The 26,308-nt window shown below is 38.6% G+C and overlaps 1 protein-coding gene across 1 annotated transcript in view; it reads right to left on the bottom strand.

Moving 5' to 3' along the window:
* The window catches only part of WNK2 (WNK lysine deficient protein kinase 2), a 227,322-nt gene that overhangs the window by 50,900 nt on the left and 150,114 nt on the right, over positions 1–26,308 (bottom strand). Inside the window, 6 exon segments of the mRNA XM_078151684.1 lie at positions 2,459–2,575; positions 2,691–2,859; positions 4,899–4,948; positions 5,735–6,046; positions 8,902–9,471; positions 15,189–15,383. Of these exon segments, the coding sequence (XP_078007810.1) occupies positions 2,459–2,575; positions 2,691–2,859; positions 4,899–4,948; positions 5,735–6,046; positions 8,902–9,471; positions 15,189–15,383 (1,413 nt within the window).

Here is a 26,308-nt window from a genome sequence, read left to right on the forward strand (position 1 = left end):
TCACCAAAAAATATGAAAGAACAATGTCAAAAAGCGTCCTGGGGGATTCAGGTAAGGATCTATCTCCAGCTTGATAATCCACTCTGGACTCACCAAGTCATCAGTCAGATCCCACTAAGTCTTAGAGATGCTTCCACATCCTTGTAGTACACAGCTATCTGAGTTTGGAAAATCTCATGCTTTCATATGCTTTCAGCTGAGAAAATGCCTTTTTTTTTTTGCCTCTCTCACCAATGGTCTTCTTAAATCATACTTATAACAAATTTTATAGTTTTAGCTAGAAATTTTTCTATATCTCCTCAAATTATAATTCAAAGCCTTTTTGGTCAAGTCAATAGTTTTTTTGTTTTTGTTTTTTCTAAATATAACCTTTTCCATCTTAATGGGACATTTAATGACTTGTCAGGAGCTAATTTTCATATCTGAAGCCATCAAATCTGAATCCTTCACACAATCTCTATACCTAGCTCTGTTTCTTGCATCGTCTTTTCCACATTATAATCTTCAATTGGACAAAGGTATAAAAATACCATCTGTGACCTTTCAAGTCACTACAGTTATGTTCCAGATTTCTTCTGACTCTGTTTTTCTACCCTTACAAATGAACAGAACTAAGTTTCAGGTGGTATCACAGCAGGCACATGCCCTAGAATGACAGCCCAGTATAGCCATGTCTAATTTTACACATGGCATCTTGGTAACCCTTGGTAAGGAGAAAGCAACCTTCACAACGCAGTTCTCTTTCCTGGGATGAGGGACAAGATTCCTTGAACTTGTTAGTTGCTAGTAATCCAAGGATTATTAGATGTTGTTTCATCGGAAGATCTATAATTACCCTCTATGAGCACTATATTCATTAAATAACTCTTGAGATGATACTGAGCCTCTTTCCTATCTCCTCTCACACAGAAACATATTCATCAATTCCCAGCTTCCTGACAATGATCCAAATACCTCTCTCCCTTCTTTGAATATTTTTTCATCCTAACCTCTTTCCTAGATCATTTATTGCATCATGCCAAGAGAACCTTTCCATTCTCTAGGAAAGCTGAACTTTAATGAAATAGATCCTCAGGTGTGCTCATTTTTTTTTCTAGCAGAAAAACTTGCTGGTAAGGCACCCTGGGAATGCCTCTCATGTATTTTTAATTTCAATCTCAAAGATGATTTCTCAAATAATACTATATTTTATGTTATGATTACTCTAGATATGGTGCTGATACCAGGAGACAAGAGCAACACCCACATTATAATGTTCCCTTCTATAGGAAAGATGAGTTGAACATGCCTACATGTTCATAGAACACCTTACCAGATCCACAATATAGGTGAATCCATGACAAAGTGAAATTCTTTGTAAGTTTTAATTAATTTCCCAATATATTAAAATCACAATTACCAAATTAACTAGAACCCACTCTTCATTTGATATTTATGTTACTTTTTTTTTCTTCTTGAAACAAAATGTGATTAGACCTTTGATCTTTCCCCTCACCCCAAACTCTTTAGAGTATAATCAGGGGTCAGTATACATTCAGTCTCATCTTACATCTTCATCAACAGGCCTGTAAAATGTAAATAAATACTGTGATCCCACAACTCAGAAAACTCCTTAATCAAAGAAAAGTTCCAAATATATTCTCTATGCTAAACTAAAGGCAAAAATAATATACTATGGTGATTTTTAACAATTTGGTTGAAACAAAGTTTTAAAATTAGCCAACATATTCACTTAATCAGAAAGCCCAATTCTTCAAGAATCTAAAGGAGATTAAAACATTTGATATAGCATTTATGACCAAAGGTATGTGGGTAGGCTTAGGTTGGATAAAGGACCAACTATAAATCACTCTTTTCCATCCATGTGGACCAAAGAGATCTAAAGCCAGTAGTCAGAGAGGGCAAATGGGAATAGCCCTAGATAGGCCCTTCTATCTTCAATTCTCCCCAAACAGCTCCCTAAAGACTCCACAGCCTGAAGGACAAATTAAATACATTTCTTCAGAATAAAATGAGGTAATATTTCTAAAATGCTTTGCAAACCTTAACGTGCTATATAAATATCAAATTATTATCAATATTATTATATTTTTTTCATTGCCCCAAAGCATATTTAAAAAAAATTTTTTTAAACTTTTTTTGTATCATAAACCTTACTTTGTTGGTCTGGGAAAGCCTAGACTCCCTTCTCAAAATGTTTTTAAATGCCTAAAATAAAAAGGAAGAATTACGAAGAAAACCAATTATATTGAAAAATTATAAAAAGTTATGAAATATTAAAAAGTTATAAAATATTAATATACCAAAATAAAATACTTTTAAATAAAATATTAAAATAAGTTATAAAAAGTTACAAAAATGTTTTTTAAAAAGTTCACACTTCTAGGTTAAGAACCCTTACATTAAGGGAAAGCTATAATAGAAGTCAGTGCAAGATGTTTTGATTTAAAAGTCTTACCATATAAGTAGCAATTTCTTCTGGAGCATCCCCATCTAGGTCAAACTTAAAAGTTACCATTTTGTGATTGTGTGTTTCCAATTGGCACTCTACCATTTTATCTCCAGTGTTACATACCTAGAAGATAGAGATGCTTATCAGTCACTTAAGCAGGTTAAACCCACTGTACATAAACAAGCACACATACACACACACACATACACACGCGCGCACATGCACACACCCTACTCACATTAAGGATAGTTAGTTTTGATTTGTTGGCTTTTTCTTGGCGTGAGCGAGTGCGGGTAGATTTCCTGTGATGCTTCTTTGAAGATTTTCCTTCCTGTTTCCCACTTCCAAATGCACCTTCACAGCTATCGCTCATTTCTTTTCCTGAAGCCACATCAGATCCTCCGTAGCTTTGTCAATACCAAGAATATTTATGGGGGAGGAAAAAAAACAAAAAACAAAGCAAAACACCATATTCAAGCTTTAAAAAGGCAGCTAGGCTTTCAGGAGCAAGATTTAAAACAACAACAACAACAACAACAAACTACAATATTTTAACCCGAAAAATCATCATGCTTTGAACCTAGGACCATAGACTAAGAGTGAGACAGGACTTCAGGGGTCATCTAGTTCAGGTTCCTCATTTTAAAGATGAGGAAACAGGCCTTGGCCGACTAATGAGACCTGACCAAGATTACACAGGTAATAATCATCAAAGGCAAAATATGAACCTAGGCACTTAGGGCCAAAGCTTTTCACTGTGGGGATAAGGGGAGTCCCCCATAGTTCCTTTTAAGACCAGTTCATTTTATTAGCTCAAACAAGACAACAATTTTTAGTGCATTACATAAACCATAGAATTCACAAGTAGATATCAATCTAGAAAAGATTCACCTTTATAGCATATACAAGTGGTCATTTGGTCTTCGCTTAAAGAGCACCCATTCCACTTTTAGAAAACTAATCATTAAGAAGCTCTTCTCACATCAAATCTAATGTTCTCTCTTTCCACTTCCACAGATACTCTTAATACTATCAACTCCAGCCAAGAAGAATTAAGTCTAATCTCTCTTCTATTAGATATTCTTTCAAACACATCGATACAACTTATACTATCTCTTAAATCCCATCATCAGTCAACCATGTCTAGTTCCTTTATCTGATCTTTATATGTCATGACCTTCACAGTCCTAGTATAAACATGGTGTCTGCTCATCTAATCTGAAGACCAAGTAGGGAAAATTCCTAATTTTAAGTATCAGACCAGTGGCTTTATCAACTAGGATAAATAATAGATATAAAGAGAACAACATAATGATTGACAGAATCAAAGCATTGACCCATTCAGTTCAGTGCCTATCTCTACTAGAGATACTAAGGGTTATGTTATAGGAAAAGATGTTAACTTTGACCTTTCCCCTAAAACCAGTAAAGGGTGTCCCCCCAAAATACCTAAGAATACCTAATCATACAAGAACTTTGAAGGGTTTCATGCTCCAAGCCTCTAGCTTCCAGTTTCCCCACTGAAAGATGAAATATTACAACGATTTGGAAAAAAGAGGAGTAGTGCAGGGTAGTGTGGCAAAAATAACACTGAATGGAGAGGCAGAAACTCTGCATTTTAAGTCTGTCTCTGCCATGAACTAGATCGGTGACCTTGGGAATGTCATTTTTCCCATCTGCAAATTGAGGAATCTGGACAAGATTCAATCCGATCCAGCAAGCATGCATTAAGTGCCTCCTTTGCTCAATCTGCTGCATTGAGTACTTGGGAATACAACCACAGAAGACTCTTTTGGTCTTTTATTGGGATCGCGGGAAACTACCACATAGACTTCATTAGATCGAGATGTTTACTGAATTTAAACTCAGATGATCTACCATTCTAACTCCAAAATGTTACGAATCAAGTCAGAGAAGAACCCCATAAGGTCAAAACAAAATCTATGGAAAAGAAAACATAAAGTTAAAGAAATTTATGAACCTTATCCTAGAATATAATCTGATAATACAAATCAAAACGTAAAGCAATATCTATCTGTGTCTGTCTCTCTATTTTCACATGCCTTTCTCAAATAGGGTAAATTATGGATATAAAGAGAACATAATTTAATATAAGTATATGCATGTATATATGAGTGTGCACACATACATGTGTATATGTGTACATGCATCTATGAGCATAAATATATGTATATGTGCAAACACACATGCACACATATATTATTTTTTCACCATTCAGAGAGAGATGAGGGGCATTTATTTAGCCATTCTAGACAAAGGAATAGTTCACCATTTCGTGAATGGGGCAAGTGTAAATCTAAATGCAGGCCAGTGTGACCAGGGTTTAGGTTTCAGGGTGGAGAAGAATCTGGGGCTATGAGGAGTCCCTGATGAAAATGCCGCTGGACCCTGGCTTGGAATCCTTTTGAGTTTTAGGCAGAATTACCTTTCACAACTCTGTAGGAGAGTTGGCTGTTTCTCCTGGACTGCCTGCTCCTGAAACAAAACAAGGAATGAAAAGGAGAAAGCTGAGCAGACCAACAAATTGTGATTACTGTGCAGACACTGGTAAATAAAAGGTTCCCTAATTCTTCACAGGATTTTGTAAATGGATGTACTTTAAACATAGCCTGATCTGGTTTAGCTAATGCAAGTTCCACACAAATTGCTACATGGAAACAGGATTTAGAAACGACCTAATAACAAAACAGAGATAGGTTTCTAAGAAGTAAGCTTTTTGCTATCCTGTACTTAGAATCAAGCTGATTTTCTAAAAGCTGGTAGAATACATTAAGTGACTGAAAGCAGGTCTTTCCCTTTCTCTATGCAAAAATACGAAGTCTCCCTCTTGCACCTGAAAAGGAACATAATGAACTAACAGTGAGTTATCATGTGTCTTCCCAACTGCCATGAAGGGAAATTTTCTCTATCCACACAGCACAGGGAGCAGGGAAAAATGCTGGAGCCACTACACTGTAATGTGAACTTAGCTACAGTGTGAACTAAGACGGGAAGCGGAAAGAACATTAAGTCCATTTGACTACCCTAGAAAGTATGCCTAAAGCAAGTAACTAGTGTCACAAATTGCTAGCCGTGCACCTCTGACTTCTACTTAAAAAGAACCATGACTACAAATCATCATGGTTGCACTTCACAGTTTAATGGGGTTTGGATCAATTTAAAAATAATTTTTCTCTTTGTAAATTTTTGAGCTACAACATAAGGGAGGTTGATCTAAAGACCTGTTGAATTGAAAAGACATTTAGAGCAAATATGTTATACCTCTTGAGGCGGTTCTGCTGTCCGCTGGATAGGAGGACATGGAATGGGAGCTGAATGTCCTAAGGAGAGGGGTGGGTTTGGCTGAGGCAAGAGGCCAGTTGTCTGAACAGGCAAACTATGATCAGCTGCCACAGTGGTGGTGGCCAGGGTACCAGAAATCTGAGGAAGATGCTCTGTCGCAATGATGGGAGGCATTATTTCAGGCTGGAACTGCAGAGGCGGAGACAGGACTGCTGAGGCCCGAACTGGTACCACAGGGACCTGGGCTGCAACATCCATGGCATATGGAGGGGGGTGTCCAATAAGTATTTGCTATGGCATAATGAACAACGATGCATATTAGAGGTTTTTTTATTTAATCCACGGAGGCAAGAACCAAACTCCAAGTCTTTAGAGGAAAACAATCCCCCACAAACACACAGGACACTAGCCCAATGAATTAAAATTATCCAGCTTGAGTTCATTTGCGAATTGTGACATAATCATATGTGCACTTATATGTATGTGTGTGTGTGCATGTGTAATATATATATATATATATATATATGTATATATATTACATAGGTCAGAAAACTTCAATAAATTTTTTTCTTCAACAATGAATCAAAACCCAGACTTTACATATTGAATACTATTTCATTTTATGGCCTTTGGGGGGTAGTATATGACATGTAAAGCAAGTCAGAATTAACATTTGATTTACAAATTTCTAAATGGTTTGGAAAAACTGGATAAGAGCTCAATATGCCAGACAATACAAATTAGTTCAGTCTTGGAAAACTCCTTGAATGACCCTCAGAACTTGTTTCTAACCTGAGATCATCCTGGAGCATTCCATTTTCTGCCCCCAAATTCATGCATTATATTATTTCAACCCATGCACAGTGATCAAGTCACCACTGATTAAAAAAGAAAAAATAAAAACCCAGCAAAGCCACACAGGCGCACAAGTACACATACACAAACAAGCATCAAGTAACAAACACTTGCCCGCCTTTCATTAGTTGATCTTGGGAAGTTAAAGTTTTGTTTTGGTTTTTTCCCCCCAGGGGCTTTATTTCCTTCTTCTTTTTTTTTTTTAAGGAATTGTTAGGATTATTTAAATAACATTTAGACAACAGGGACATAAAACCTTTAATTTCTGGATTGAGATGAGACAATAACTTGAGTTTTGCCTTCCTGTGTGCTTGGGTGAAAGTTACCACCAAATGGGGATAGATGGGCTTCCATTCAGTTGCTTAGCTGACAGAGAGGATCTCTGCAGAAGGTGAAAGTAAATGAGGACCTGGGAAATTTCTTTCAATGCCCTCTGCTCCAACCTATTTCTCTGATTTCATTCAGTTATTTCTTTGACCTAGAGTCACAGGATGCTCGAGGTGGAGGAGACCTTAGAGGTCACGTAGTAGAACTCATTATCCTTCCTAATGAAACATTAGATTCCTCCAGAGATATATTAATGATGAAAGCACAATGACCTTGATCACCTGTGCCTAACAGCACTCACCACACAAACAGTCTTCTCTAAAAACAAATGTCTGAGCACTAACTACACGGCTGACAAAAGGCACCAGAAAATCCAACAGGGTAGATTTAGAGAGGCCGGGGAAGGCTGAAGAGTATTAACCAAGCTGTGAGTACATGGAAAAGTTGGAAACCAGGACCTGTGTTTTCTTTCATTCTCCCCCTGACCTCCTCCCTTCTCCGACCTCCTGAGGAGTAGGACTCACTCATAGACACATCCATCACATTTTTACTTCGATTTTAAGATTTTTTTTCTATTCTGAACTGATAGGATGTTCTGTTAACTGCAGACATTATTAAAGCTGTACTCAAAATTATTACTGTATGAACACAGGCTGAGCTAATAACTCTAATCTTACAAATGTTAGGATCTTTTCACATGTAACGATCTAAAAAAATACCTAGCATCACTACACAACTGAGTCCTTTTGCAAATGACTTTTCCAAAATGTTTTCTGCAAGTTGCTCTGCAACAAATATTCATTAGCTGAAGCAAGTGATGCTAAGAGTATAAACTTAACAGACTTGCTGTGACATGGGATTTGTTTATAGAACCTTCACACAGAGAGACCCAAGAAAAACATAAAAGATATATACTTGCAATGAAAGCTCATCGGCAGAATAGCACTGAATCTTACTTCTCTGTTTCAACGAGAAGTGATTGCTGCTCCCTTTCAGTAATGCACAATACAACAGCTCTCATTATTTAAATGCTGCCTATAGCAATTTTCTTAAAAAAAAAAACCAAAGCAACTTTAAATTTTTGTTTATATTTATATTCAGCTTTATATTTCTACCAATGATTACAGAATCAGAGACTCTCAGAATGGGAAAGGACCTTAGAAGTCTTTTGAGTCCAACCTCCAACATCCAAAGACATTAGAGGTTTTTGAGTCCAACATCCCAAGCAAAAAATCCAGTTATACCGTCTTTGATGGATAACCACCTCTTCCTATGTGCTTGCTCACTTTCCAAGAGTCCTGTAAACCAGTGGTTTCAAATTCAGATAAACACATGGTCACTAAACTGTACACAAGGATTCCTGTGGCTGTATACTGACTTATAAAACCACACATGTTTATGTTATTGCCTTTTTATTAATACATCAACACATGAAAGTCAGATAGGAACTACATTTTAATCTGGTTCTGGCCACTCTCAAGAATGCTATGGGCCACATGTGGCCTGCGGACTGTGTGTCTGACACTTCTGGTGAACACTGAGCAGTAACTACATGATGCCAAACACAAACCAATAACTCCCTTTATTATTATACTAACAGCTACTCAAGCTTGAATAAACCTTTGACCACCATCAGCCTGGTACCATCCAAAGCAATGGAAGGGAGGTGGGGCAAGAGCAATCCAAAAACTTAATTTTAATTATTGGTGTCATTGACTTTTCCTATCATACCCGACCCCCTCTCCCAAAACAAAACAAAAAAAAGGAACCACCTGCAGTCTTCCTTTCCCTGGCTTTCACTCTGGCGAGAAATTCACATGGAAGACAAGACTAGGAGAGTAAGCTGCTTCTGAATAAGTGAGAAATATCTCTAATTGCCAACATAGATGTATTCTTCATTCCAAGAATCTCTTAACAATGAACTCCTGAATGCCAAAACGAGCAGAATACATCAAATTGATTACCTGGTTACCAGCCCCAGAAGCTGGAATAGCCTGTTCTGAAGGATGAATTACACTTGGCTGAAGGGACTGAGGAAGTGGAGGCAGCTGCGGCTGGGGTGGTGGTGGCGGCGGCTGCTGCTGCTGGGAGACCCCCTGTAAGTTCTGAGTGTGATGGGGAGAGGGGGGCACTTCACTCTGAATCATTGGCTGGAAAGCAGCCTGGTACAGTGGTTGTGGGGGAAGCTGGGTAACAGCCTGATGGATGGGCAATGCGGTGACGCCTTGTGGGGCCACGGCCAGCAAAGGTATTGTTGTGGCGGGCATATTTGGCACTATTGGTTGGCAGGGCATGACCAAAGGCGCCACAGAAGTGTGAGGGAGTTTGACAGCCTGTACAGGGAGGGCGGGGGTAGCCGGCAGAGGGGTGACAGGGTTTATGGAAAGGCTTGGCAAAATCACAGCTGGAGAAAAATACTGAGAAGGAGCAGGAATAGGGGGCACATTCGCAGCAGGTAAATCAGAGAGGTTTGGAGGAAGGTTGTCAATTCCTGCCAGAGGGGTGATTGGAGGAATGACAGGAAACTGAGGAATCTGAAAAAGATATAACATCAGATCAATGGCAGGAGTTCTCACTGATGCTATACACAAAGCCTCAGTAGCTTCCCAAACTTAATACTTACTTTGATGCTTTGACAATCCACAATGTTGTCAGTGTGGGTACTGAACTCCACTAACGCAGATCACAACCCCTCTAGGACTTGGTTTATGGTCTTTGAGAGTTGCAAGAGCCAAAAAAACCCCCATCACCCTGAGGCCAACCTGGTGATGAGCCTTTCTGAATTCAGCCAAGGCTAGCCCTTGGATGAGACAAGGTCGATCACCAGGCATGTACTCTTCAGCTTGGTAGGATGTACCAAAGCCTTTACTCTACTATCAATGTCTTTGAGAAACTATGGTCAACTTAATGCCATGAGGAGGCCTTGGAGTAAGATTTAAAAAAGAGGCATTTAACCTATACTGATTACGGATGCATTCATCATTTGTTTACCTCAATGGTTTTATAGGATTTTCATAAACTAGAATCTTGACGTGCAAGACAGAATGGCATCTGAATGACTTGGATTCAAGGCTTGCTTCTGACATACCATGTGACTCTGGATAAGTCATTTAACTTCTTAATGCCCTAAGTAACTAAGGCAGGGGTGGGGAACTTGCAGCCTCAAGGCCACACATTGCCCTCTAGGTCTTCAAGTGTGGGACTTTGACAGGCCCTTAATGAAAGGATTTGTTCTGTAAAATTTGGACTCAGTCAAAAGGCCATACCCAAGGTCCTAGAAGGCCACATGTGACCTCTAGGCTGCAAGTTCCCCACCCCTGAACTAAAGCTAAAATATAGATATAGATATCTATATGAATATGTACATATATATTCATACATATATCTACATATACATATAGATATGTATATTTATATGTATATCTGTGAAGGGAATTTCCAACATGGATGAAATCATAGATCATAACCAGTTTCCTCCTCCTTCCCATTATCCACCTTGCCCCCTCACAAAAAAAAAAAAAGGCAGTGAAAAAACAAAAAAGTTGACCCCAAGATGGTGGCTACAGTCCTGATGCAAAAAGGAAAAGTAAAATTTTACTCCAGGGATCATTTTTTATGGTAGCAGTAGGGAAAAATAATGAAAATAAATGTAATTCAAACAGAAGGGCCAAGTTTACTAAAAAAAAAAAAGCCAGAAGGTATAAAAAAAAATCTAAATTCAGCTGTTACATAGGAAAATCTTGATCAATGTCAGTCCTTGATTATGAAATTAAAGTGCTCTCAAGACGTTTTTATAGCAACAAAGAAGAGGCAGCCTAGTTTATGTTGCTTATTTGCAGGTGAATGCTCCCAAAGAAAGAAATGACAAGAAAGTAAGTTGTGACTCCAAAAGCAGGAAAAGGATTTTCATGAACGTAAATTGTTAGCTTCTTTCTTAGGCTAGCATTTAATACTTCAAATAGCTTTTATTTGAAAACAACCAATCCTAAGCTCAACAGAGCCAGTGTATACTTAAGTTACTTAATCCCACTAAAACTGAAGCTAAAAAAAAAATCAGTTTTCGTGGGGTGGGGGTAGTAATGGTGGTGGTGCAGGATTTTCCTTCCAGTGAAAATTTCTTTGAAAACTCCTTACTAGGGCTGTGTTTGCATTGCAAACACCGGCCCCGCACTAGTGTATGAGTAACAGGGAGCCGAAAGCAAATCCAAAACTGACCAGTCTTTTCATGCCTTAGCTGAACAGAAAGTCACAAATATTCTAAAACAGCTCACAGAGAAATCAATTTGTCTCAATCTGATTTTCAGCCTTTTAAACCAAGCAGGAATGGGAGAACAAACATTTAACCATGCCTGTAAGCTGAAGACTTGAATGTGAGGGTCTTAGAACAATTTATTCTATGAAAAATTAAAGTTGATTTTCTATGATTTTTCTCTTTAGGAGAAAAACAAGGCCTCCTTGAAAAGTATTTATGTTGATGAATAACAGGCACCACCGTGCACAACTGCAAGGGCTAAAGCAAATATATTGACAAATATTCTTTTAAATTCTATTTGAAAAATTCGAGGGGCCGCTAGGCGGCACAGTGAATAGAGCACTGGCGCAGTGGATAGAGCACAGACCCTGGATTCAGGAGGACCTGAGTTCAAATGCAGCCTCAGACCAAACACTTGACACTTACTAGCTGTGTGACCCTGGGCAAGTCACTTAACTCCAATTGCCTCATCCAAAAAAAAAATCAAACAATATATTAGTAGCTCAGATACTTCAGCACCAAACTCACTTAGCCTTACAAACAGCAAAGCATCAGTTCAGGACCCACAGCAGACTGTGACAGTAACCAAATAGGGTCTGCACGTGTTTGGTTTTTTTTTAAATACTCCCTCCTCAACAATGTGCAATCCTTCCAAGCCTTCTTACTGAATCCCTACCTCTGATCAAACACCAGCTGAAAATGCCATCTCCTTCAAGAGGTCTAGCCTGAGTCCTACAGTTAATTCCCCCCCTTCCTGCCCTGAGGATGACATATTTTACATACATCCTGTATTATTTATCTGTGAACATATTCTATCACCCCAGAGAGAGCACGGATTAATTGTTTTTGTATTCATATCAACAATAGCTAGAGCATTGCTTGTGGGCACATACCAGGACAGGGTTGGGAAATCTGCAGCCTCGAGGCCACATGTGGCCTTCTAGGTCCTCAAGGATGGCCTTCTGACTGAATCCAAGCTTCACAAAACAGATCCCCTTCATAAAAGGATTTGTTCTGTAAAACTTGGTCTCAGTCAAAAGGCCGCACCCAAGAACCCAGAAGGCCACATGTGGCCTTGAGGCTGCGGGTTCCCCACCCCTGGCCCAAGAGCTTAATAAATGTTTAGGGAAGCTGGGGGCACAGTGGACAGAGTGCAGCACCTGGAGTCAAGAAGACTCATCTTAGCAAGTTAAAATCCAGACTCAGACACTTACTAGCTGTGTGACCCTGGGCAACCCTGTTTGCCTCAGTTTCCTCATCTGTAAAATGAGCTGGAGAAGGAAATGGCAAACCTCTTCAGTAACTTTGCCAAGTAAACCTCAAATGGGGTCACTAAGAGTCAGTCATGACAAACGTCTCAACAACAACAAAATAAATGTTTGCTGATAGATTTAATTCTTCATGTTTTCTTATAATTCTTTTTATGAGACCCATCCAACATGCTAGATGAGTTACTCTTGTTCTCTTAGTATCTGATGGCGAGGAAGAGGGGGCACTGTAGGGTAGAGAATTATATTATTATTTATAATATTATATATAATTTTATATAATTATATATATAATTTATATAATATTATATTATATTTCTTATATATTATATATAATTATTATTTCCATAAATGGGGATAAATAGGGAAAGTGGTACCAATGAACATGTATATTTTGACAGAAAAGGAATGTGCCAGGTAAAATTACATGTAAGCTAATTTTTCTATTTTATGTCCACAGAGCTAGAGAATTCCTGTTTACTTGATGTGCACCTCAATGCTACTGGAAGAAAACTGGTGGATCCTAGTCTTTTACTTCTTTTGCAGAGTGGAAAGGATGGATGCCCAATGATCAATTAGAGCAATGCATTAGAAAGAAAAATCATTTTTGTCACAATGGATATTCCGGAACAAACTATTACCAATTAGCAAACACTAAGTTAAAACGTATGCTTTTTGTTCAGCGTTCAGTGTGTTGGACTCTTCGTGACCCTATTTGAGGTTTTCTTGGCAAAGATATCAGAGTGGTTTGTCATTTCCTTCTCCAGCTCATTTTACAAATGGGGAAAGTGAGGCAAATGGGGTAAAATGACTTGACCAGGGTTAGATGGTTGGTAAATGTTTGAGGCCATATTCAAACTCAGGTCTTCCTAACTCTAGGCCTGACACTCTGCTACATAACTACTAATCAGAAAATTGTTAAATATCCTATCTAAAACTTGTGCATAATTTCTTTTTCATAGAGGAAACTGGATATTTATTTTTTATTTAGTGCTAATGATATAATGAGCCATATTCCCTTTGAGCTACTGGGAGTCAACTAAGTTTCACATTTTACATGTGAAGGCTTGAGATTTCTGTATTAAAAATACTAGATGTGGGCAAATGCCACACTGGCTCTACTGCGTCCAGTATGAATTTCCTTTGTTTCGTGGGTTGCTCTCTATGTTTTCCACATCAGAATTATAAAACCAAGTCTCTCATCACACGACAAAGCTCATTTTTTTGTGTGTGTGTATGGAAGGATATTGTGATTTCAGGGCAGAGGAGCCTAAATGGACCTCGGCAGAGGACCCATCTCTAATAGGACGTGAGGTGAGCTGGCACATAGTGTCACACCAGTGGTCTCTCGATTTCTGCTTTGCAACAGAAAATCTAGCAATGAGCTCTCCTGGTTTCCAGCATCTCTAACCCTAGCACCTGCTTCTTAAGCACCTAGAAAATAGTAAGAATCAGGGCCAGAGAGGCATGTTACATGCACAGGTAGTCTCTGGTGAGGGAAAAGGGTCAAATCAGTATCTGGCTAGCATTTAAGAGCGAACAGAGCAAAATACACCTTACTGAACTGAACGAAGGGGAAGGGAATGGAAATGAGGTAGAAAGGAAGAAGATTTGCACGTAGGGAAAAGGAAAAGGGGAAAATAGGTGGCCTGTTGTGGTAACATTAGGATAAAAATTACAGAAGCTGATTGACAGACACAAAATTAATCTAGGTTGCAGTTTTATGGAAAACATAAGGCAGTAAGCTATTTTTTTAAGTGTTGGGGTATATCCAAACAGGTCTTTGTAATGTGGTATGGAGGGCTGGACTTGAAACTAAGAGAGACCCAAGATTTAATCACATTTAGGACACTTATTAGCTCTCTGATGATGGAACAAGTCACTTAATTTCCGAGTCTCAGTTTACTAATCTGTAAAATAGGTATCACATGACCAATTCTGATAGACTTAGCTCTTCTCAACAATACAATGATCTAAGACAATTCCAAAAGTCTCATGATGGAAAATGCTATCCACTTCCAGAGAAAGAACTATGGATTCTGAATGCAGATTGAAGCATACTATTTTCTCTTTTTTGTTTTTTCTTTCTTGTGGTTTTCCCCTTTTGTCCTGATTCTTCTTTCACAACATGACTAATGTGGAAATATGTTCAATATGACCGTACATGTCTAGCCTATATCAGATACATGCTATCTTGGGGAGGAGAGAAAAATTTGGAACTCAAAACCTTATGAAAGTGAATGTTGAAAACTATCTTTCCATGTAATTGGAAAAAAGATTATTAATGATTAAATAATTATTAAAAATATTATTCAATTGAAAAATTATTAAGTGGGAAAAATTTGAAAAAAATAAAAATAAAAATGGGTATCATGATATCACCTACCTCACAGAGCTATGGTGCAGGTCTAATGAGAAAATGGTTTGTTGTCCTGAAAGCACTATGTTGATATTAGCTCTTACTATTATTATTATTATTATTATTATTATTATTATTATTATTATTATTATCATTATTATTATCAGTAAGACCACTCAAAAGCTGACATGCATTCTCATCGACTATGCAAAATCAGTAACGTGAACTGCATTTCAAATTAAGTTCACTCAATAAGTCTAGTCCTCTCTTTTTGGGCAACAGATGCACCTCAAAGAGCAACCCATTCACTTGTTCCCCTTTCTTCCCCCTCTACCCCTCCACCCCCACCAAGGTTAGGAGATCACAATTTACCTGGGCAGGTGGCACTTGAGGAAGCGGCTGTAGTGGCACCTGTGGCATCTGTAGGGGCTGTAGCTGACTGGCAGCAGCCACCTGTGAAGGTGCAGCTGGGTACTGAGACAAGTGATGAGGTGCTGGCTGGTGTGGGCACACGGGCTGACTGGCAAGGACTTGCTGTATCGGAGCTGGCTGAGCCAGGGGCTGAGACTGTGACAAACCAACCACCAAACACCATTCACCACTCATTAGTCAACTGTCACACAAATGCACCCTGCTGACTATATATATATATATATATATATATATATATATATATATATATATATATATATATATATATTTATATATATATATATGTATAAAACACAAACACTTTCTTATTGTTTAAGACATTTATAATATACATCATATATCTTATATATTTCTTATATATTATATATAATTATTATTTCCATGGAAATTTTTCGCTCTGTGCAGCAACACTCCTTCCAATGACAGCACTCTCTGGCTCTCCAATGGCCATGAGGCTGGTGATCTTTGCTTCCGTATTCGCACACCATCCGTGAGGGCAGGGGGTGTCTTCTTGAAACTCTCTCTCTCTCCCTGACAACTGTGGAATTAGTACTCCAGGTGAGAAATATTTGTTAAATCAATGTTAGCATTTGATAGTCTAGTTAGGGGCATGGTCAAGTCAATCATCTTTCCTCTTCCTTCTACATCTTCATGGACACACTCAAGAGCTGGTACTGAGCTTGCTAGCTCTTTTGTGACTGACATGGGATATCAGAGATGAACAGTTATAAAACTTCTTAAGGCATCTAAGTACCTTCCTGGGATAGAGAGAAAGTAAGCTCTGGTTTAATGGCAGGCTTGTTGATGGACTGACAATTTAGGCCACCACATCTATAGATAGACTTTTGCTGATGTGAGAAACAGCTTTTGTTTATTGAAAAGTGGGCAACCCCCCCCCAAAAAACCAAAAACAACAACAACAACAAAACCACCCTCAAAACCCAACGGTTTGGGAGCCAGGAGAACAGGTCACAGTCATCTCTCCTGGCTCTATCACAAGCTTAATGCCAACTTTGATGTCTCCTAAGTTCACCAAGCCTCCATTCCTTATCTCTAAAATAAGGATGAAGGATCATAGCATCTCTTGGGTGTCTTCTAGGTCTAAAAAAATTCCCCCAAAATACGAATCTATGAATCAGCTCCCTATGTGAGGCCCTCAGTCGATCCCCTGCTTTCCTTAAATTCTCAGCTACTAGTACGGGGTCTATATTAGTAAATATACTTTCCTAAGTCTCAGGGCATTCTTCTGGGTGGAATGACCAATGTTGCATATAATTTTCAATTCCACTTAATGTACATTACATGCCTAATATGCACACAGAATGATGTGAGGCATTGGGTATACAAAGATAAATAAGACACAGGCATTGCTCTCAGAGCTTACAATTTAATTGAGCAGGGGTGGGGGGGTCAAGTACAAAAATAATTGATACAAGGAGGGAGATAGAGAAGAGTGATCTAAGCAAAGCACTATGAGAAATCTGAGGAGGAAAAGAAATCACTTTTAACTGGGAGGATGACATCTGAGTTGGACTGAAGGGAGAGAGAGGAGTATAGAGTCATTCCAGGCATAGAGGAGGGTAAGAACAAAGCATGGAGACACAAAATGACTAGACAAGAAGAGGATATAGAGAGTAGCTTAGTTTGACTGAATGCAGGATATGTGAAGAATAGTAGTGAGATAATAAAGCCGGATAGGTAAGTTGGAGTTAAAAATGTGAAGGGCCTTGAATACTAGATTAAGGCATCTATACTTTATATAGTAGGCAATGAGGAGTCTCTGAGGATTTTTAAGTAGACAAGTGAAATAATCTCTGGGAAGTTATAAATAATTATTGATACTTTTGTGAACCTTTTCAAAGGCTTTGCTTTTCAAAGATCCCTTAAATAAATATAGGGCATACTGCCCTTCATATGCTCAAAAAAAAAAAAAAGAGAAATCATTCAGATAGGAGAAGAAAATGTTTAATATCTCATCAGAAAAACAACTAACCTGGGAAACAGACCCAGAAGATATAATTTAAGAATTATTGGACTACCTAAGAGCCATGACCAAAGAAAGAGCCTAGATATCTTTCAAGAAATTATCAAGGAAAAATTGCCCTGATAACTTATACCCAGAGGGCAAAATAGAAATGGAAAGAATCCACCAATCATCTCTTGAAAAAGTCCCAGAATGAAACTCCAGGAATGTTATAGCCAGATTCCAGAGCTCTCAGATCAAAGAGAAAATACTTCAAGCAGTGAGAAAGACACAATTCAAATATAGTGGAATCCTAGACAGGCTCACATAAGATTTAGCAGCTTCCACATTAAAGAACTGGAGGGCTTAGAATATGACATTCTGGAAAGCAAAGGAGCTAGGATTACAACCAAATATAACTTAACCAACAAAACAATATAATACTTGGAGGGGAGGATATTTAATAGAGGACTTCCAAATATTCCTGATGAAAAGAGAGTTGAGTAGAAATTCTGACAAATGGAAAACAAGAGAAACATAAAAAGGTAATTATGAAAGAGTAATAATATGGAACTCAATAAATTTAAACCGCTTATGTTCTTATAGGGGAAGATGACACTTGTAACTCCTAAGAATTTTATCATTATTAGGGCAAGAATTTAGGAATTTACATAGGTAAAGATTATAAATGAGTTGATTATGTTGGAATGATCTCCTTTAAAAAATGAAGAGGTGAGAAAGAGGGATGTACTGGGAGAAGGAGGAAGGGAGAGGTAGAATGGGAAAACTTTTCTCACATAAAAGAGGCAAATAAGGAAGAGCTTTTACAATGAAGGGGAAAATGGGGGGGAGTAGCAGGCAATGCTTCAACTTCATTCTCACTGGAATTGGCTCAACACACACACACACACACACACACACACACACACACACACACACACACACACACACAGAGTTGGGTATAGAAGTATAACTTACCCAATAGGGAAACAGGAAAAGAAAGGGAAAGATGATAAAGAGAAGGAAAGATTAAGGGAGGCAGTGGTTAGAAGCAAAACAGACTTTTGAGAAGGAATGAGGGTGAGAGAGGAAAGTAGAGGAGAAGGAAATGGGATGGAGGGAAATATACAGTCATCATAATTGTGAATGGGATAAGCTCACCCATAAAATGGAAGTAGATAGCAGAATGAATTAGAAACCAGAATCCAACAACATGTTATTTACAAGAGACATACTTGAAGCAGAAAGATATACACAGAGTTAAAATAAAGGGCTGGAGCAGAATCCAATATGCTTCAGTTGAAGTAAAAAAAAAAAGGCAGGAGTAATAATCACGATCTCAGTCAAAGCAAAAAGTAAAAATAGATCTAATTAAAAGGAATAATCAGGGAAACTACATTTTGCTAAAAGCTACCATAGATAATTAAGTAATATAAAATTTTTTTTATTAATTCTTATGATAAAAACCTCATTTGTCAAATACATTCTGAATATGGAACTGAGTCAAATTTATAAAAATAAGAGCTATTTCCCAATTGATAAATGATCAAAGGATACGAACAGGCAGTTTTCAGAAGAAGAAATCAAAGCTATCTACAATCATATGAAAAAATGCTCTAAATCACTACTGCTTAGAGAAATACAAATTGGAATAGCTTTGATGTACAACCTTACACCTATCAGAAATGACAAATACTGGAGGGTATGAGGGAAAAACAGATACCCTAATTGTTGGTGGAGTTCTGAACTGGTGCAATCATTTTGGAGAACAATTTGGAACTAGGCCCAAAGATCTATAAAATTCTGTATACCCTTTGACCCAGCAATACCACTACTAGGTCTGTATCCCAAAGAAATCAAAGAAAAAGGAAACATACCTATAGGTACAAAAATATTTACAGCATTTGACAGAACTGAGTGGAACAGAAGAGCAAGCTGTACTGAGAATTGAGTTCATTTTGTCTTTCACATGCTACATAGCTCTTTTTGTGGTGGCAAAGAAGTGGAAATCATGGGGATGGATGCTGATTAGTTGAGGAATGATGGAATACTTCTGTGCCATGGGATATTATAACGGGAGTGGGGGCAGAGGGTGGTTTCAGAAAAAAAAAAACAAACCATGGTGAGACCCATATGAACTGATGCAAAGCGAAATGAGAAGAACCAGAAGATCCTTGTACACAGTAACAGCAATGTTCTAATGATGACCAACTGTGAAAGACTTGGCTACTCTGATCAACAAGCCAATTCCAAAGGACCCATGATGAAACCATGCTATCACCTCCAGAGAAAGATCTGATGAACTCTGAGTGCTAATTGAAACATAATTTTCTCTTTTCTTTGTTTTTTTTAAATATAGCTAATATGGAAATGTTTTGCATGATTTTAAATGCATAACTGATATATTGCTTGCCTTCTGAGTGAGTGAGGGAGGGAATGGGAGGGAAGGAGAATTTGCGACTCAAAATTTAAAAATAAAACAATGTTGAAAATGAATATTTTTTAAGAGATTGAAATAGAAAATAAAATATTTTGCAGCTAATCGGATATATAGGTGGTGAAAGGGATAAATTAATGGGGTTATATGTCTGAAATAGTGGGTTAGTGGTGCCACAAATCACTAGTAGCTGGGGTAGACAGGTTAAGTTTGGGTGGAAAAGATGAGCTTAGCTTTAGAAATGTTTAATTTGAAGTGCTGGTAGGACACCCAGGTGGGCAGTTGGAAGTACAGGCCCATAACTCTGAGAAAAGGCTGGAGGGTGGAGGTGAATCTTTAGAAGTCACTTGCACTTGAAGTCACTCACTTAGCATGAGAGTATAGAAGATCCTTCTGAAAGAGAATGCAGGGATAGAAAACAAGGCCTCAGCACAGGATGTTGGGAAATAGCCATGTTTAAGGGACAAAAAGATTAAGGCAGGAGCAGAAATGAGGAGTTAGAGAGGTAAGAGGATGGTGTCACGGAAGCTAAGGGGAGAAAAAGTATTACACAAGACAACGTATTCAACAATGTCTCAGGCCATAGAGAGACTGAATCAAAGAAAGATAAGAAAAAAAGTGTTATTGGATTTGGTGATATGGAGGCCATTAGCGTCTTTGGAGGAAGCTCTTGGAATAGAATCACAGAGCACTGATTTCAAAGGAAAGAGGAATGAGTGGGTGGTGAAGAAATAAATGACAGGGAAGGTAGATTATTCTTTGTAGGAGTTTGACAGCAAAGAGGAGATAGATAGAATGGTATAATAGCTTGAAGAGGGTGGCAAGGTAAATGGAAACCTGAGCATATTTGTCGTCTGAGGGTAAGGATCCAATAAAGAGGAGGGAATGGAAGGTACAGGAGAAGAGGGAAAAGTCTGATGGAGTGAGGTCAAGGAAGAGGCAGGTGCAGACGGGATAGAAGGCAAAGGGAGAGAATTACCTTTAGCAAGGAGAGAGTGTCACCAGAGAATGGCTGAGGACATGGGGATGACTAGAAGAGCAGAGTTGATGGAATACATGTTGGGTGGGACAATCTTCTCAGTGAGTGAGATAAAAGATAAGTGAAGAGTTCACATTTGATAAGAAGTCACAGCAAAGAAAATAGCAATAAGGAAAGTTCTAAGATGATGACCATATGGTGCAGAGGACTGAGTTGAAATTAAATAGCATAGATTTTAAATGTAACCTCCATGAATTGCCCTTTCTTTTTATCCCCCTGCATTTACATGGTACCTGACGCATAGTAAGCAATTATTAAATGGTTGGTGACTTGAATAAATGCTTGTTGATGCAGTTGGCATGCCCTGATCACCCATTCTAGAAGCCTCCAGGAGCTCCAAAGTAGGAATACAGGAAGCAAATGGTAGTTAATTAGCAGGGCAAGAACAGTGAAAGGTCAAGAGAGCAAGGGATTCAAAGGAAGGAAAAAAGAATGAAGCTGACCCACAAAATGGTCAAGGTTGGGTAGGGAGGAAAGTCAGGCCAGAACAGTGATGATAAACTGGGAAAAGAAGGAAGTGCTAGGGAATGAGTCACAATGAAAGTGATGAATAGTTGTGGAAAACATTGAGCAGGTTAAAGAAGATGAGATTACTAGTCAGAAAAAGGAATCATGGAGTTTGGTGATTTCTAAGGAATCCCGGTGGTGAGTTGAAGTAGGGTGGAGGCAGTTTGAGGCAATGAGAAATTCAAGAAACTAGGAAAGGTAACATGACTGGGGAAAAGGCGCTGGATTTGGAGTAAGGATCCAGGTTTAAATCTCAGCTCAAGTACTTAATAGCTGCACGACCTTGAGCAAATTAATTCACCTTGCTAAACTTCTATTTCCTCATCAGGAAAATGAAAGGGTTGAAGTGGATAAGCTCTAACACTGCTTCCGGCTCTAAAGCAATGACTGATGATCCACCAAATAATGACAAGGGGTGAGAAGGTTCAATTTGCTTCTCAGCTGTCATATAGGAAAGCTCCAGACCTGGGCTCTCTGTAGGTACTCTGATCCTGAGTCAGGCATTCCCTTGTATAAGCCAAGCTCAGAAGAATATCAGAGGAGCCCAGCATGGGTCAGTGCATCAGGACACGACTTGGCAAGTCATTTTTCAAATCTGAACTCCAGCTCTGTGAGTGTCCCAAGGAGGTAGGTTTCTGTTTTTTGCTTATTTTTTTTTAAGGTTTTTGAAAGGAGTGTGGAGGGAAGAGCGGAACAGATACAGAGTCTTGACTCTGGTCTAAGAAAATAAACTTCACTACAGGGTAGGTGATCCTCAATGAGGCAAACAGTTAAACAACACTTGGGTCTATGCATGAGAAATAGTAGGGAAATAAAAGAACTGAGGGCTAGCAAGGAGCAGATTCCAGAACAGGACAAACCATATTTTCTCACAACAGTGCTTTTGTGATGCTTCAGCAGAAGGCCTGGGAGGCCATTTCAGATGTCTGCAGTTGGAAAGTATCCCAGTTTAATTAAAAAAACCATAACCTTTCCAACAGAAGGAAGAAAACCACAGTGACCTGTGTACAATGCCCAAGGTCCCTGCTCACAAACAAGGCTGTGCAAAGATTTTTTTTCCCCTCAAACTGCCTCCAAATTCTCCACATGGCTAAAGTATGTAAGCATTAAACATGTTTGTAAAGAGCTTTGCAAACTTTAAAGGGCTAAATAAATGTCAGCTTTTATCACTATTTCTGCTGCAGAAGTGATTTGCCTTAAAATGCAGATGTGATCTGTTTCCCCTACTCCAGAGGCTCCTTATTGCTTCTAGAATCAAATACTCCTCTTTTTTTTAGTTTTTAAATTCCTTTGAAACCTGGATTCAATCTAGCTTTCCAGTCTCACTGTACAGTACTCCATATCCGGCACTCATGAAATTGTGCTATTTCCACTTTAGATTTCTGTTACACAATCTCAGCTGAGTACTCACTGTGGCAAGACAATCCTTTTATGCCTCCCTAATTAACTTACTATCCCATTAACCACAGCAGCTCTTCCAAACCTTTTCATTCCTTTTGAAAAACTCCCATGATTCTCCTTCCCTTCCTCCACTTTCAGCTGAGAAACTTAACTGGTATTTTATTAGGTAGCTGGGTAGTGTAGCCAATAGTGCTGGGACAATAGTGCCAGGCCAATAGTGCCGAGTTCAAGTTTGACCCCAGATACTTAATAGCCGTGTGACCTCAAGCAAGTCTCTTAGCTTTTGTATGTCTGAATTTCCTCAACTGTAGAATGGGGATAATAATACTAGTAGCTGCTTTCCAGGGTTGTTGTGAGGATCAATTAAGACAATATTTGTTAAGTGATTATTATAGTGCCTGGCACATAGTAACCACTTAATAAGTGCTTGTTTTTCCCTGCAAACCCAGAATTAATTGAAGCCACCTGCCAAGAGCTCCTTCTTCTCCTCTCCTCCTAATCCCATACTGTTCAGATGCCTTCTGTCACTGTCTATTCCTTCACCTCTCTCACATGAAGAGGTGGCCCTCCTTGCCATAGTCAACACTTCCACGTGCATAAGTGATCCCATCTCCTCCAACAGACTACACCCTCAATAATCATCACGATCTCACTAATCTGTCTCCAGGGTGCTTCTCTACTGCCTGCAGACATGCCTTGTCGTCCCCTCCCCCCACCCCCACTCACTCAATTTGCTCCTCCTCCCTTTTGCGACTGAATTCTTTGATAAGGTGGTCTACAAAATGTGCCTTCACTTCCTTAACTTTCTGAAGTCTGAATTCTGACCTTGCCATTTAATTGAAACTATTCTCTCCAAAGTTCCAAGATTTAACTGCCATATCTAATACTTTTTTCCAATCCTCATCCTTCCTGAACCTTTTGCAGACATTGACTCCACCAATCATCTTCTTTTCCCTGAAACTGTCTTCTCTCTAGGTTTTTATGATACTGCTGTCTCCTAGTCCTTCCCCTACCTGTATGACCACTCCTTCTCAGTCTCCTTTGCTGGATTCAGCTCAGACCTGCTAATGGTAGGTATCCCCTAGAGCTCTAAGGCCCTCTTCTCTTCTCCCACTATACTATTTCACCTGATGACCTAATGAGCTCCCATGGATTCAATTATCTATATGCTGATGATTCTCAGCATACTATTTCTCCATTCCTAACCTCTCTTCCTAACCTACAGATTCATAAACTGGATGTCCCAGAGATACCTTAAACTCAATCTGCTCAAATATGAACTCATTATCTTTTTTTTTTTTCTAAAACCCTCTCCTTTTCTCAAAATCACTATTCAATCCCTAATCAAGAGCACCACCACCCTTTTGGTCATTCAAGCTTGCAACCCTGATGTCATTCATTCTCAGTTCCTCACTCTCTTACTCCCTACCCCAATATTACATCTGTTGCCAAGTCGGATGAATCCTATTTTCCTAACATCTCTCATAAATATTTCCTTTTCTCTAAAAGCACATACCTTGCTATAGGTTCTTATTACTTCATGCCTGGACTATTGCAATAGCCTGCTGGTTGGTCTTCCTCCCTCACATCTTTGCTCTTTTCATTTCATCCTCCACTTAGCTATCAAATTAATCTTTTTAAAATGCAGGTCTGATAATGTTACCTACTCAATAAATTCTAATGGCTCGCTATCACCACCTGGATAAAATATAAAATGCCCTTTTTGATGTTCAAGGTCTTTCATAATCTGCCTCCTCCCTCTTCCTACGTTTCCAGTATCATACCTTATTCAACCTTGTATATTCTGTGATCCAGTGACACCAGCCTACTTGGAGTTCCTTTCACAAGTTACTATATCTCCCAACTCTGGGCATTTTCAACAGCTGTCATCCACGTCTGAAATACCTTGCTTTCTCCTCTCTGCCACTCTTCAAGTATCAGATAAAACCTCACTTTCTGAGATGCCTATCCAGCTCCCCCTTAATACTAATGCCTTCCCTCTGTTAATTATTTTATATACACACACACCCCATAGACACATGTGTATTATATGTGTGTGTACATGTGTACACATAAACATATAAATAAGGTAGATAACATATGTAAAATGTATTACATATCTTATTCGTACATACTTGTTTGCATGTTGTCTCAATCCTTACTCTGTGAATTCCATGAGAGCAGAAACTATCTTGCTTTTGCTTGTATCTTTAGCTCTTAGCACGGTGCACAGCACATAGTAGATTACTGACCGTGCAATCCAATCAAACAAGCCTTTTCTTTGTTCTTTATGCAACACTCCATCTTCCATCCCGAACCTTCCTACTACCTGTCTCCCATATGTGGAATTCACTTCAACCTCACCTCCACCTTGCAGAATTCTTCCCTTTCAGTAAATAAGCTCAAGCACCACCTTCTGCATGAAACCAACCCCAATTTGTGCTATTTTCCTAAACTACTCTGTTCTTAGCTTTCTTGTATTTATTGTCTTCTGTATATATTTTCTTTTTTTTTTCTTTTTTGGAGGCAATTGGGGTTAAGTGACTTGCCCAGGATTACACAGCTAGTAAATGCCCAAGGCCAAATTTGAACTCAAGTCCTCCTGACTCCCGGGCTGGTACTCTAACCACTGTACCACCTAGCTTCCCCTTCTGTACATTTTCTGTATGTACTTATATATGCCCTGTTTGTCTCCTCTGTTAGGATGTGTAATTCTTTATGAGTAAGGTTTTATTCACTATATTTGTTCCTAATAGTGTATGGCACACAATGGGTATTTAGCAAGTGATCACTTTGACATCAGATGTTGATTAGGGCTTCGGGACTTATTTCAGGACACACTTTACTATTCTTAGAAGTAAAATAATATAGATTTTGGCCCATGCAGGTAGTAGGTATCTTTGGGGGAAAGTATTTAAAACCAATTTCTGTCATTTTTCTTATGGAATATGTGAATTGAGAAAAATCTATCATAAGTAAAACTCAGCAATGAAAGGACTATCACACCAATAAGTGTGTGCCATCAGGTAAGAAAAGTGACTCGACTGTTCATACCCTTTGCCCCAGGAAACCCACTACTGACCTCCTAAGGAGGTCAACAAGAGAAATAGAGAACCAGTATATATTGAAATACAGTAGCACTTCTCATGCAAAGAACAAAAAATCAAGTGGACACTCATCATCTGAGGAACGACTAAGCAAACTGAAATACACGAACATAACGAGATATAATTGTGCAGCTCCCTTTCACCTCAAAACACTGTCATTGCCTCCTACACGAGCGCTTTCCTCATCGCCCAAGCTCTTAGTGACCTGGCCCAGGAAAATTACTTTGTACTTTTAATATACTTATCTTTATACTTCTATTTTTACCTCAATGGAATGTTTCATTTTTGTCTCTAGCACCTAGTACATGTACTTGGCATGTAGCATGTGCTAAACGAATGCTTACTGAATGAATAAATATGAGGAATTCAAAGAAACATGGCTTAAAGATATTACAAATTCATAAAGACTGAAATATTCAATCAACAAACATTTATTAAGGATTTATTCACATGCTATGGGGAGACAATCTGTAAACAAATATATACATACAAGACATATTACAGTGAAAATGGGAGGTAATCCAAGAGGAAAAGAACTAACAATGCAATGCCTTGGATTCTTGGGGAAGGTGGGATTTGACTTGAGTCTTTAAAGAAGCCAGGGAA

Source organism: Phascolarctos cinereus, unplaced genomic scaffold (genome assembly GCF_003287225.1).
Source record: "Phascolarctos cinereus isolate Bilbo 61053 unplaced genomic scaffold, phaCin_HiC Scaffold_4;HRSCAF=312, whole genome shotgun sequence".
Taxonomy (NCBI): Eukaryota; Metazoa; Chordata; class Mammalia; order Diprotodontia; family Phascolarctidae; genus Phascolarctos; species Phascolarctos cinereus.